Source organism: Lygodium microphyllum, chromosome 3 (genome assembly GCF_053477565.2).
Source record: "Lygodium microphyllum isolate KBCC chromosome 3, Lygodium_microphyllum_v1.1.10, whole genome shotgun sequence".
In the NCBI taxonomy this organism is placed as follows: Eukaryota; Viridiplantae; Streptophyta; class Polypodiopsida; order Schizaeales; family Lygodiaceae; genus Lygodium; species Lygodium microphyllum.
Genome location: NC_141137.1, coordinates 551777 through 564940, shown reverse-complemented (window position 1 = coordinate 564940; position 13164 = coordinate 551777). Strand labels below are relative to the sequence as shown.

General features: G+C 38.9%; 1 protein-coding gene across 1 annotated transcript; it reads left to right on the top strand.

Moving 5' to 3' along the window:
* The first annotated feature begins 7698 nt into the window (after positions 1-7698).
* LOC148037988 (alcohol dehydrogenase 3-like) lies at positions 7699-12248 on the top strand. The gene is made up of 10 exons (XM_087667765.1): positions 7699-7879; positions 8176-8312; positions 8588-8634; positions 9175-9497; positions 9838-9920; positions 10176-10251; positions 10775-10836; positions 10939-11034; positions 11406-11570; positions 11803-12248. The coding sequence occupies exons 1-10, from the start codon at positions 7840-7842 to the stop codon at positions 11911-11913; spliced, it is 1140 nt and encodes a 379-aa protein (XP_087523891.1). The 5' UTR covers positions 7699-7839; the 3' UTR covers positions 11914-12248.
* Positions 12249-13164: the final 916 nt, after the last annotated feature.

Here is a 13164-nt window from a genome sequence, read left to right as displayed (position 1 = left end):
CAATGCATTCCCTTTCTTTTGTGCTATTGACAACACATTTGTCTCCTTAGATGTGATCCATCTAAAAAAATAGATGAACATTAAGTAAAATCCCATTCCAAGCATAGATATAGGCATGTGCAAAGTGTAGACGTACCTTGCAAGCTTCCCCAAGAGCGGTAGATGATGTCACGAACACCACTCATCAAACAACCATCGATGACAAGAGGGAGGACATGCTACATACGTCCATTTTACAATATAGTCAGACGACTTGTCAGGACAACAAGTTGCGGACTGAAAAAAGTAAGAGTTACCTTGATGAAATTATGCTAATCATGTGTTTTCAAGTTGGAAAGACTCGCTCGCATCCACAGTAAATATGTTTTGCAATGATGCACCATATCCTGTGGGTGTTTGAATAGACCGTATCCATTGATTGATTGTTGAAATCTCCATGGGGGTAAACACCCTTGGTGCATGTGCATACTCTTTTCTTCCTGTCTCTTCATCAACTCAAGGCCATGAAGCACGCTTGAAATTTTGCTCCTTTAAGTCATTTCTAGCTTGCTCTGTGTCCTTCAAACCAATGAGATGTTTCCATAAAGAGTGTCCTACATTCTTAAATATATGCATAGGATCAAGAAGATGACAAATCTTTAGATCCTTCCAATACTCTAGACGAAACCATATAGAGATAGAGGGAGCTAGAGAACTTTGTCCTCAACCACGTTCATCATCTTCATCACTTGCAAGCTCTAAATGTGGATCGATGATAGGTCCTTCCATCCACTTTTGTACCAATCTATAGGCGTCATCATTATTGGACATTGGTCACTCTCAACCTTTCCATTGAAGTGTCTAGCTTGTGTCTTTCGACGTAGTGAGTGATCTTCATGCAAGAATCATCTATGCCGAAGATATATATGTTCTTGTTCATATGCTTACTATGCATAGCTTTCAACCAATCACCGCATAGGGGACAAGATTTATAACCCTTGGTTGAACACCATGTGTCCATAGTTAAATATTTAGCATGAGCATGAAAGATTAAATTGAAATGAAAATACTCCTGCATGTGCTACTTAAATCACAATTGAATACTTGAAAAAAATCCATAGCTAGGAAAGTTGTGTATAGTCCATGCTAGAATTCCACAAACCTGAAATCTTCTTTTTTCGTCTTGTTTTGTCACATCAAGCACATCTATGACTCTCCATAACTCTAGGAGATTATCAATAAGAAGAGCCAAATAAATGTTAAGGTCTTTGAGTTAACATTTTCCTGGGATTATGAGGGAAAAAATTAGGTGTTGTTTCTTAAAACAAATAAATGGTGGCAAGTTCTAGCTCACAAGAACTACTGGCGAAGTGGACAATTTACTTGAATGCATGGAGAAAGGATTCACACCATCCAATCCAATGCCCATCTTAATGTGTCGCAGCTCTTGTTCAAATTCTAGCCACTTTGAATTGATATGCTTGAAGGCAAGACAGTTCGAGGGAATTCACATAATCCCATTTGTACTTACGTTCTTTGCTCCCCAATCCATGTCTTGCTAACTCTAGGGTCTGAAATATATGTTGTATACGAGGAGCCAATGGGAAATTTTGAAGCACCTTGTGAGGGATCTTTCCGCTTGCATCTTTGTCACGTGATGTTTCACATTTTGGGCATCTCTCCTCGTTCTCGTATTCACCTCTGTATAAAATACAATCATTGGGACATGCATGAATTTTGTTATAGTCCAATCCAAGCTTAGTGATCATCTTCTTCGCCCCGTCTCTTGACGTAGAAAGGACATTGTTTGTAGGTAAAAACCTTTGTGATAGTAGCCTGTAGCATTTCAAGCACATATAACTCTTAGATTTTGTTAAATAATGCACTCAACATTGACGTGGGATAAGTAGCTTACTTTAATAGTGCTGAAATGCATGTGTTACTCCAAGCACAATGACTTTGGAGGTTCAAGATAAGTAAAGTCACACTTAATCCACAATTTTGAGCCTTTGTAGATTTGCTGAAGTGCTTCAGCTCTAAGAAAGCTTTCATCCTCACCTACTTCACCTTCTTCACACCGATCATTAATAAACGCATCCATGTCATCATCGTTGTTGAAGTTTTCGTACGCTTTTCCAAAATCTATGTCATAAAGTTTCTTCAAACTGTCATAACTTTTTGGATCACTCTTGCAAAGGAGTCTCATGTACTCATTTGGCATTTGAGAGGTGCCATGAGAGGGTAGATGCACATCATTCTCTATATCCTAAGCTGGAACCTCTCACATCATTCTCTATATTCATCATTAAGCAAGGAGACAATTCTGATTAAACAAGGATCTCGTTATTATCAAATATACATGTAAAGATTGAGGAAGCTAGAAAAAACAAAGAACACAATTCATGCTTCCATATATAGAGAGTTGAACGAGTATACTTTTTTTTTGTAAATAAAGTGTGGCTAATTATATTACTTTATAAAAAACTAATACAACGAAATGCTCATGCTCAACAGACTAGCTTTTGCATCCAAGGAAAAGTGATGTTGTACTCACGCATCTTAAGAATGAGTATACATAGAAAGGGATGATCCAAGGAAAAGGACCATCCTAAGAGAAGTAAATCATCTAAACTTCAATCTAAAGGTGGAGATGCTCTTGCAGGTTTGCAAAATCCATAGTTCGCCAATAGTTCATCACCAGCACGCAATGATCTAATGGCATTGACAAGAATATATCTTGGAATATCTCTACTCACATATCCTAGTTCATGACCATTTTCACATTCCACAAATGTGCAATTGGTTCTTGCGCTTCTTCCTCAACTGTTATTAATTATACCTACTATGTTTCCTTGTGTGTATGGTCTCCCATCTACATAAAGTCTCTGTCCTTGAGCATGAGTGATGCCTCTATCTGAAAGAGAGGCTACATTGAGGCACATACCATAAGTGCTCATGCTCAAAGTATACCGCACTAGTTGGTGCCATGGACCCCATCCATATATGGGTCCGCAAAAGCACATAAGTGTCACCTCCAAATCGAGTGGAACTTGTAGTCTTGTGCAATGAAGAGGTCACGTCCTCCATCTAGAATACTAGAAGGAGCTATCATGTAGCGAGTGCCCCAAAAGCTAAAAGTCTCTCCATCTCTAGGAAGTGATCCTCCTTGCCATCCTCCCTAGAGCCTGCGATTGTACATCTGCACAAGAGATCATAGATGATCAGGCAATGCATAATCACGAGACGTCTTGCTCTCAAGGCCAGGAGATAGGGGCTGTCACAAGATATCAAGTTATAGTTGCTGGATTGATTGACCAAGCCATGTACGAGAATGATGAGTATCTCATCTATAGATGTCATCTTCACTATCAAATGAAGTTGCATATTCCTGCATGTGTGATATGATGATTACTAATATGTACCTTAGACAAAATGAAAATAATGTAAATAGGATGTAAATAACACTAACTATAGTCCGATATCATTGTGCTAGCGCTAGTGGTGCATGAACAAAAACACCATATTCTGACTCATGGGAATGACATTGGCATAGCGGCCTCCGATACAAGCCTTGACATCTATCACACCAACATAGAATGAAGACTCTGATTCACTTGAAGGAGTACTCTCTGGAATTACAAATGCCGCACAACCACCACGACTGTAATGCGGAGGTGATGGTGTACAAGAGGAATCTTAATCTGCATAAATAGATATAAAAGAGATTAAAATTGGTTCTGATCGTTTTTATCATTGACTCACAAATAGAGTGTGCATGCTAGTGTGAGAAATATAAAATCAAAATAGTATATTAACACTCTTTTTTTAAACACAACCAAGAGGTATGCACATGATCCCAGCAACAAGAGGCCTACTGGATTTCTCGAGGAGTCATGGATGTACTTTCGTTGGGAGTACCATTTACGAGTGGCATTTCCACAGTAGAGAGGATAGTTTTTTATCGCTTTATTGAAGTATTTTGACTTCAAAATTCCTATAGAGTTAAAATTGTATAATATAATTTGTCCTTTGATTTCAATGAACTAATATAGGAGGTAGCAACAGGGCCAGAGTCTCGAGCGGATATACATCTCACCTGGGTCGCATGGGGAGAGATGGTTTTGTTGCTACTTTTGTAAGTATATGCCATAGGTTTTTATTGTTTATGTAATTAGAAGCATAGAAGAAAGAAAAATAACCAAAATAATCTAACTTTGGATATGTTTTTGAACAGACCAAAGATTAGGTCGTCCCCTGATGGCAGCATAGATCCAGACAGCGACTTCTGAGGGGTACAGAGCCCTTCAAAGGAGGCTTCCTCCGGCATGCCCTTTTGTGAGTATCCATTCTATTACTTTTCAAGTATCTTTTTAATAGTTCAATTTGTTAATTGTGTCAATAGTTGATCTTTATTTATGCAGGAGATTCATGGTGAGACAAATATGGATGTTGTCTCTAGAGAGGAGGTGGAGGGCAGGAGGATAGATGAGGAGCAGACCCGAGCTACTGAGGCACGAGTACCTCCAAAGCCACTGAGGCCCCATGGAGATGCAGAGAGCACATCGGATAGCGCATTTGATCACTAGCTCCCCTCTCCCACTCTTTCCCACATACTTGATCAGACCCATATAACACATTCCATGACGTACCCATGACATTGTATATATATTGATTTATATATATCTGGTCAGTTTTGGTCTTGTGAATCGTTTCATGTTTGATAAAGTGTTTTTTAAAGTTTTGTGAATCATCTCATGTTTGTTAAAATGTTTTCTTAAAAAACCCTAATTAGTAGAGAAAAAAGAAAGTATGTACCGTGACCATGTTGTGTCTTGCGTAAGTGATTGATGTATGTGTCGTTCTATATGAGAGCGGGTCTATTTTATACTCAACGTTGCGTTCACATGCATACGGAGAGAGAGAGAGAGAGAGAGAGAGAGAGAGAGAGAGAGAGAGAGAGAGAGAGAGAGAGAGAGAGAGAGAGAGAGAGAGATTGTGTGTGTGTGTGTGTGTGTGTGTGTGTAAGCGAGAGAGTGTGTGTGTGTGTATGTGTGAATAACTTTATGTGTGCATAAGGGTGAGAGAGAGTGAGAGAGAGTGAGAGAGCAAGTATGTGTGTTTGTGTGTGTGTGTGTGTGTGTGTGTGTGTAAGCGAGAGAGTGTGTGTGTGTGTATGTGTGAATAACTTTATGTGTGCATAAGGGTGAGAGAGAGTGAGAGAGAGTGAGAGAGCAAGTATGTGTGTTTGTGTGTGTGTGCGTGCCACTTTTTTTTTTAAATGTTCCAAAGCATCACTTAAATGACCCTTTTTTGTAGGCACTTAAGCGATGCTCGCTATCGCATATGTGACTCATAATATGTCATATAAGCAATGTAAAAACGTCACATATTGCATCCTTAAGCGCATCATAATGCAACGTGCACGTAGCGATGCGCATAGCGACGTTTGGGTGTCACATATGCGATGCCCGTTAATGTTGCTAAACCCACGCATAGATTCGAGACGGGTTTTTACTGGGGGATTTAAACCAGCACAAAATTTGGACACCTACTGTGTCATGTCCATCTGCGGCGCATACTTTAAAAGTGAGACGAATTTAGAGTAGTATGCGTCAAGAGTGAGCCCCAGTTGTTTTAGCTCATAGAACTCATTCATTTTCTGCGTGCAATATGCAAGTGGTAAGTATCTTCCCTGCACAGCTTTCTTCAGCTTCTCCCAGGTAACGGATCCCTCCACGATCCCTTGATACCTGTACCATTGCTTCCACCAAAGCATGGCTTCGCCGGTGAGCTTTAGCTTGGCGAGTATAGCCTGATTGGCGGGTGCAATACCGGCTGCTTCGAAGTAATCCTCCATGGATTCAATCCAAATTTCAGCATCTGCTTGGACGGACCTGCCTCTCCCGTCAAACTCGGGCGGCTTAATCTGCTTGAGAATAAAGTTCTTCTCCTGGATTACAGCAGTGCTTGATGTAGGAGGCGAACTAGGAACCTGTACCTAGGGTTGTGCCTGGATAAAGGTTTCTTAACGTTATTATAGGATAATCGTTATTGATTTATATTACATCTTCAATTCTGCTATCACGCAAGCAATGTAACTACTTAACTTTTTATCAATTCTCATGCACAATTAGACATTGATAAAAAGAAGTTTTATTTGTATTTATATGGGCATAGCCCTTTCGGAATACAACATTTCTTGAGATGATAAGCCGACTGTTACATTTAGTTTGGGGAAAACAACTTGCTTATTGAGTTTGAGTTGACTTAAACTCAACTTGTACAAGTCTACAAGAGCTCATCAGATTCTATTAGATATATAGAGAGAGGAGCACATGGGGTTTTATAAACACTAGTATAGGAGATCTTTTAACAATGTTGGAAGTACAATTTGAGTAACTATTATAACTTACCAATTACAAGTTTTGAGTGATTTCCTATATGCACAAGCCGTTAATTTTGTTTTGAGGGGTTTCCATATTGTCTCAATGTATTTTGGGCAAATCTGGAGCTTGGGCAACATTGGAGTAAGCCTACTCATGATAGAGTTTGGTGTAATTAGTGAGAGGTATTGTTGGTTGTTGACTCTTTCAAGCATAAATAACTCTTGTTGATTATACTTTCTTGTATAGAATGATAGGTTCTATTATTACATAGAAGCAGAGTTGGGGCCACATATCAAGCTATAACTTCCATCACATTTCCCATAAGATTTCCTAGTTAGAATGAATACATTGTCAAGCAAGAAATGTGTAAACTGGGGAATATTATACATTTCCCACTTACTGAAATACAAGAAGTTGCTCCTATATAGAAAATGAGTAAATTTCCTAGTTTGATTCCCTACATATTGTGAGTAAGAAGTGTCCTATATCTTCTAGTTTTTACATTTCATACTTATATTCGTTTCTAACTAGAAAATTTGATAGGGGAATGCTCTCTTTTTCCTCTAAGAGGGAACGTTTAAAAGTTCCTTGAATTTCCTAATTTGATTCCCTACATATTGTGAGTAAGAAGTGTCCCATATCCCCTAGTTTTTACATTCCATACTTATATTCGTTTCTAACTAGGAAATTTGATGGGGGAATGCTCTCTTTTAACTCTCTAGGGAACCTTTAAACGTTCCTTGTGCGCGCATAGACAGTCAAAAAGGAATATTTTCCCCAACAATCCATGGCTCATGCCTCGACCACATTTATGCAAGCATCCCTCGAAATCGTTTGGGCACGTCCACATGGTCCTATCCATGATGATGAGATTATTTCCGCGGCTGCATCACTATTGCTCCTTTAGTCTCGCTCCCTATGCACGCGCCGGCCCTTGTGATTTCGTATGATCATCGCGTTTCTAATTATGCGGTCCAGATGGGAGAAAAGCAAAAAGGAGAGGGAGAAAGGAAGTCATGGAAAGATGGTGAAAAGGAAGACGGAGACATGTGAATGAGAGAGAGAGAGAGAGAGAGAGAGAGAGAGAGAGAGAGCGGTGTAATGTATGGACGATGACATGAAGAATCGGCCGGTTTCCAACACAAAAGCCAGAGTGGGAGAGGGTGATGTGATCATGGTTTCTGCAAAAGCCACAGGACTTTGGGCACGTAAAACACGACGTACACCAGCTGCCGCTACAATTCCTTGTAGAACACACTATAGCTGCGTATACATAACATCTATATATACGTAACATCCGCACCACTCCGAGTATTCTGCTCACCCCAGTCTCCAATAGTGTTCTCTCTCTCTCTCTCTCTCTCTCTCTCTCTCTCTCTCTCTCTCTCTCTGCTCATGACATCTCCACCTTCAGCGTCCTCATAAGATCCCCCTCCCCTCCGTTGCTCACTGCCTGCCCCCTGTAATTCTGATCATGGCTTCCACCACAGCCGGACAAGTCATCACTTGCAAAGGTCTCGGATTTTTAACCTCTTCCTTTTGTCGCCAAACTAGAAAGCAAGCAAGGACTTATAATGCCTGGGCACTCCGAGATGAGAGAGAGAGAGAGAGAGAGAGAGAGAGAGAGAGAGAGAGAGAGTGTGTGTGTGTGTGTGTGTGTGTGTGTGTGTGTGTGTGCGCGTGTGTTCTTTTCCATTGGACATGGACTGAGTTTGGCTGACCCAGCTATAATATTGTTATTTCTCATGACTACTGACTTTGGCTTTGATCGATACGTCTATGCTGTGACTCTATATATATTTATAAGCAGCTGCTGTCTGCTGGGCTCCGAATGAGCCTCTCGTTCTGGAAGACATACAAGTGGATCCACCGCAGGCTGGTGAAGTCCGGATCAGAATTCTCCACACATCCCTCTGCCTCACCGATGTAACCTTTTGGAGAGACAAGGTGGGCACAGTACTCACAGTATCATCATATAATACGCATATACTTATAATATAACTTCAACACAACGTCCCCATCCCAGCTCATTCAGTGCGAGCCTTAAAGCCTGGCTGGAGCCGTTTTGTTGGCAAATAGACATAAGACCATTCATATTCGATCTTCTGATTCCCATCTTTCGTGTATCTTTTTCTCGCTATAAATCGAAAATTTACGAAAAAGCGAGAGATCACAAATTATTAATGGCGCGAGGTTTGATTGTGTAACCTTGTGCGTTGCAGCCCAAGCTAGGCATTTTCCCACGTATTTTCGGGCATGAAGCTGCTGGGTACTGCGCTCTCTCTCTCTCTCTCTCTCTCTCTCTCTCTCTCTCACATATATTTGCATATACGATTTAAAAACATTCGGATAATGGGTTAGATTAAGGGGGCCGCGGGGGGGGAAGAGGATTTTACTTTTGAAACTAAAAGATTAGATAATATAAGCATGCAGGTGATATAAAGAGAAATTGGACGAGTTAGGTTTTCCTTTTTTTAAAGAAATTGGACGAGTCAATTGTTGAGCTTTTCCTTTCTTGTATATATTGTTTATTCAAATAAAACATTTTTGAGGTTCAGTAGGGTATATGGCCTCGTAGTACAATACTTTCTAGCAAATCATTAACTCGCACCTAAATAAGATTCTTTGCTTTTCTTTTCTTTTTTCCCCCTACATTACGAGCATTAGTGTTCTCTTCTTTTTAGGACTCACAAAGTATAGGGCACTTTACCCTATGGGATGTATCAATTTCTACAAGCTATAAACACTTGTTAATGAGCCATAATATGATGCATGCATGCTAGTCACCTATCAAGCTTGATTGTTGCAGTGTTGTTGAGAGCACTGGTGAAGGTGTCACTGATGTTAAAGAAGGGGATCATGTTCTCCCCATATTTACTGGGGAGTGCAAGCAATGTGTTCATTGCAAATCCACCAAGAGCAACATGTGTTCCAAATATAGGATCAACACAGAAAGAGGTGTCATGCTCAATGACAACAAGAGTCGATTTTCTTGTAGAGGGAAGCCCATCTATTTCTTTTTGGGCTCAACTTTCAGTGAATATACAGTGGTGGATCAAGAGAATGTTGTCAAAGTTAATCCACTCGCTCCACTCGATAAGATTTGTGTTCTCAGTTGTGGTGTTACTACAGGTATTAGCCCTACACTCAACGTATATGCTTGCACTCTCCTACATAGCCTCACTCACACTTTTGCATGAAGCTTATAATGCCAAGCTAGGATTTGAATAGTCATTCATGAAGTCTAGCTAAAATGTGTGGTTAAAATTTTACAAAGAATGAAGCTCTAGAATGTGCCACATTAGATTGACTTTACTTGCAAGACTCCAAGAGAGTCAAGTTAGTCTAATGTGTAACATTACCCTTATTTATTTGCAAATTGTTGCAAATGAGTTTTATGACAAGCCAAATCAATCACTTTACAATAAATAATTGGGACTGTATTAGTTGGTATTTATGCTATGTGATACAGGATTTGGATCGGCTTGGAAGGCTGCCAAAGTTGAAAAGGGATCGACTGTGGCTATCTTTGGATTGGGCACAATAGGATTGGGAGTAAGTCTGCATGCACTCTGTGTTTTATATATATGTGCATGTGTAGGTGGACGTGTATGCATGTATGTGTAGGGTAATGCCACTCCAATAACTAACTAGACTTTGAAGTCTTGCAAGTCTTGTCAACCTTATATTGCACATTATTTAACTTTCATTACCTTATAATTATAGCGTTGCTAAACTTCAAGAAAGTATAGTCGATTCATGGCATGGCACTACCAATAATCTTTTGCTCTTGTCAAACATACATTATAGGTGGCTGAGGGAGCAAGACTCGTTGGTGCTTCTCGCGTTATAGGGGTTGATGTCAATCCAATGAAATTTGAAAAAGGTTAGTGTGAAATATGAATTCAACTATGATATACTTTAAAGCAGCAAAAATTTCTACAATGGTGAGGTTTTTAAATTTGAAGCCCATAATGGGCCTCATGGCCATTTCACATATCAAACTTCACCTAAAATTTGAGGCAAGGTGTCAAAAATGAAGGCCAAATTTTATAGTAAGGTGTCAACAATACATAAGTATATATGCCTATAATTCCTCTATTGTGTGTGCTTGTGTGTGTGTGTGGGGGGACATTATGTAACATGCCTACCTAAGAATATTGTCTATGAAAAATAGATATTTCATACTATATGAAATCTCAAATATTGAAATCATGTAAATGCATACATCTATGTATGCAATTTCTATCTTGTTATTATTAACACTAATGCATAATATATAGATTTAACAACCTGAAAATTTATCCAAAGCATCATGGATCTTATGTTCAAGTCCATTGTAAGGTGTTAAATTTTAATATAATATGCATCTTAAAATTCACTGAACCATTATTATTTTCCTATTTTAGCATGCAAGTTTGGTGTGAAGGAGTTTGTGAACCCACAGGATCATATAAAACCAGTGGAGGAGGTAAAGCATGGGTGTAATGTCTCTTTGCCCTTTTTCACTTGGCATATAGTCATATATAAAGTTCAAATGTTGCTACTGATGTTGTTTGATTGGATGTGGCAGGTTATTAAAGAGATGACCAATGGTGGGGTTGACTATAGCTTTGAGTGTGTTGGAAATGCCAAAGTGGCAGAGTCAGCTCTTCTAAGCATCCATGACGTGAGCAATGTTCTTAATGCTTACAAAGAGTGATGTTTTGATCTATTTTGCCAACTAGAATTCTAAAATACCATTTCAACATTTTTATGCCATTAAAGCATGAGGATGTACTTTAAAAGAAATGATGCCTTATTATAGGTATCTCAATGTTCTTAAAAAATGAGACCGAACTTCCTTTAAAAAAATTATATCATATTATAGGTATCTCTAGGTCCTTAGAAATGAGGGCGAATTTCCTTAAAAGAAATTATGCTCTAATAATAAGTATCAGTCACATTGGTCCCCCACAAAACTAGTAGGATTTGAGAAGTTGCAACATCATAGAGTGTCCTAAGACTAGTTATTTTTAAATGGTCAAAATATTTGTGTAGGGATGGGGATTATGTGTCATATGTGGGGTGGAGGGCGAGAAAGGAAGTAATATGGGTATACACCCAAACTTGTTCCTATACGGTAGAAGGCTCACTGGAGCATTCTTTGGTGGGATAAAACCAAAATCGGAGCTTCCAAGCCTCGTGGAGATGTACATGAATAAGGTCATTACTCTCTCTCTCTCTCTCTCTCTCTCTCTCTCTCTCTCTCTCTCTCTCTCTCTCTCTCTCTCTCTCTCTCTCTCTCTCTCTCTCTCTCTCTCTCTCTCTCTCTCTCTCTCTCTCTCTCTCTCTCTCTCTCTCTCTCTCTCTCTCTCTCTCTCTCTCTCTCTCTCTCTCTCTCTCTCTCTTTTGAGAGCTTTTTCTTTCTTTCTTTCTTTTCTTGGTTGGATTTCAGGAGCTACAACTTGATGAGTTCGTGACACAAGAGCTTCCATTCTCTCAAATCAATGAAGCTTTCCAACTCATGGTTGAAGGGAAGAGCTTAAGGTGTATGATGCACTTATAGCCTCATGTGGTGTTGATTCCAATAGTACAAGTTTCTTATCAGAGTTGTATTCCTCAATTTGTTAGATATTGACATATTGAAATCAAAAGGCTTATATGTAACTTACAGTAGCATCTTTCAAACATCATAATGCTTGCTTATAACTAGGCTTATAGTTCTATGTCTTATTTTTGAGACTTTGTACCTCAAGACTCAAGACACATCCAACAGATATGTATATACAATTTTGCTATAGTTAAGTTGAAGGTCCTCTACGTTATCATCTTGTGCATAGTAACCCAATGATGCTATTGATATTAGAGATACAATCCAATGACAATGAAAGTTTCTACACATGTGTGAAATGATTTGGCATTGATTGAATATTGGGGCTTACATCAATACTTATAATTAAGAGGTGCCCAAACCCTCTAGAGAATTCTAAAATTGTCTCATAGAGTATTGATTGATTTTAAAAGCACATCTTTCTTGGTTATTCAAGAAACTTGGACGACTCATGGTTTCAATCTATTGGCTAATTTCAATAATTGTATGGGTAGCCTGAACATTGTATAGCCAATCTATTAAATATTAAATAAATGGGTTGTATAGCATATTGAGTGGATAAGAGAAGGAAATTTTACTCACTGTATGCTAGGCATAGGCATAGACTTGGCATAGACTTACCCTTCCCTACAAATGGCCTATACCTATAGCTAGCCTATGCTAGCCTATACATGGTAGGAGCTATGTGATAGCTAGCCTACAAATGATGTAGGCATATGCTAGGCATAAGCTACACCTATGTGTATTCTATGTTTAGCCTAAAAATGGCATAGGCTAAACCTATGCTACATCTATATTTGCTATGTCTATGGCTACCCCTACACTGTTTATAACATCTAGCCTAGGATATGTTTAGTCTAGCTTACACTTACATCTTGCCCAAACTCCGAGTATAAAAAAATTGATGATTCATAGGGAATTATGCTTTATGGTTCACCCATCACAATATATATCACAATCCTCCTACATAATGATTGTCTCATTAATCTCTCTCATTCCCAAGAGAAACCCCATATCTATGTGAATAGCTTGGAAATCTCACCTCACTTGGCCATAATTGAATAAATACAATTTCAATATATTTAATTAAAAATAATATATAGAAGGACCCAAAAAAATGGCAAAAAGAAAAACAAAAGAGCATGCATCAAATATTATATTTGCAAGTATGCATGTTTATAAATATCACAAAAGAGTGCATAATAA

What these genes read in the sequence shown, in the direction of transcription:
- LOC148037988 (XM_087667765.1), top strand. Translation starts at nt 7,840, where the DNA reads ATGGCTTCCACCACAGCCGGACAAGTCATCACTTGCAAAG. An exon ending in ACAAGTCATCACTTGCAAAG is followed by an intron (nt 7,880 to 8,175) that starts GTCTCGGATTTT and finishes ATTTATAAGCAG; the next exon opens with CTGCTGTCTGCTGGGCTCCG. An exon ending in ATATAAAACCAGTGGAGGAG is followed by an intron (nt 10,837 to 10,938) that starts GTAAAGCATGGG and finishes TGGATGTGGCAG; the next exon opens with GTTATTAAAGAGATGACCAA.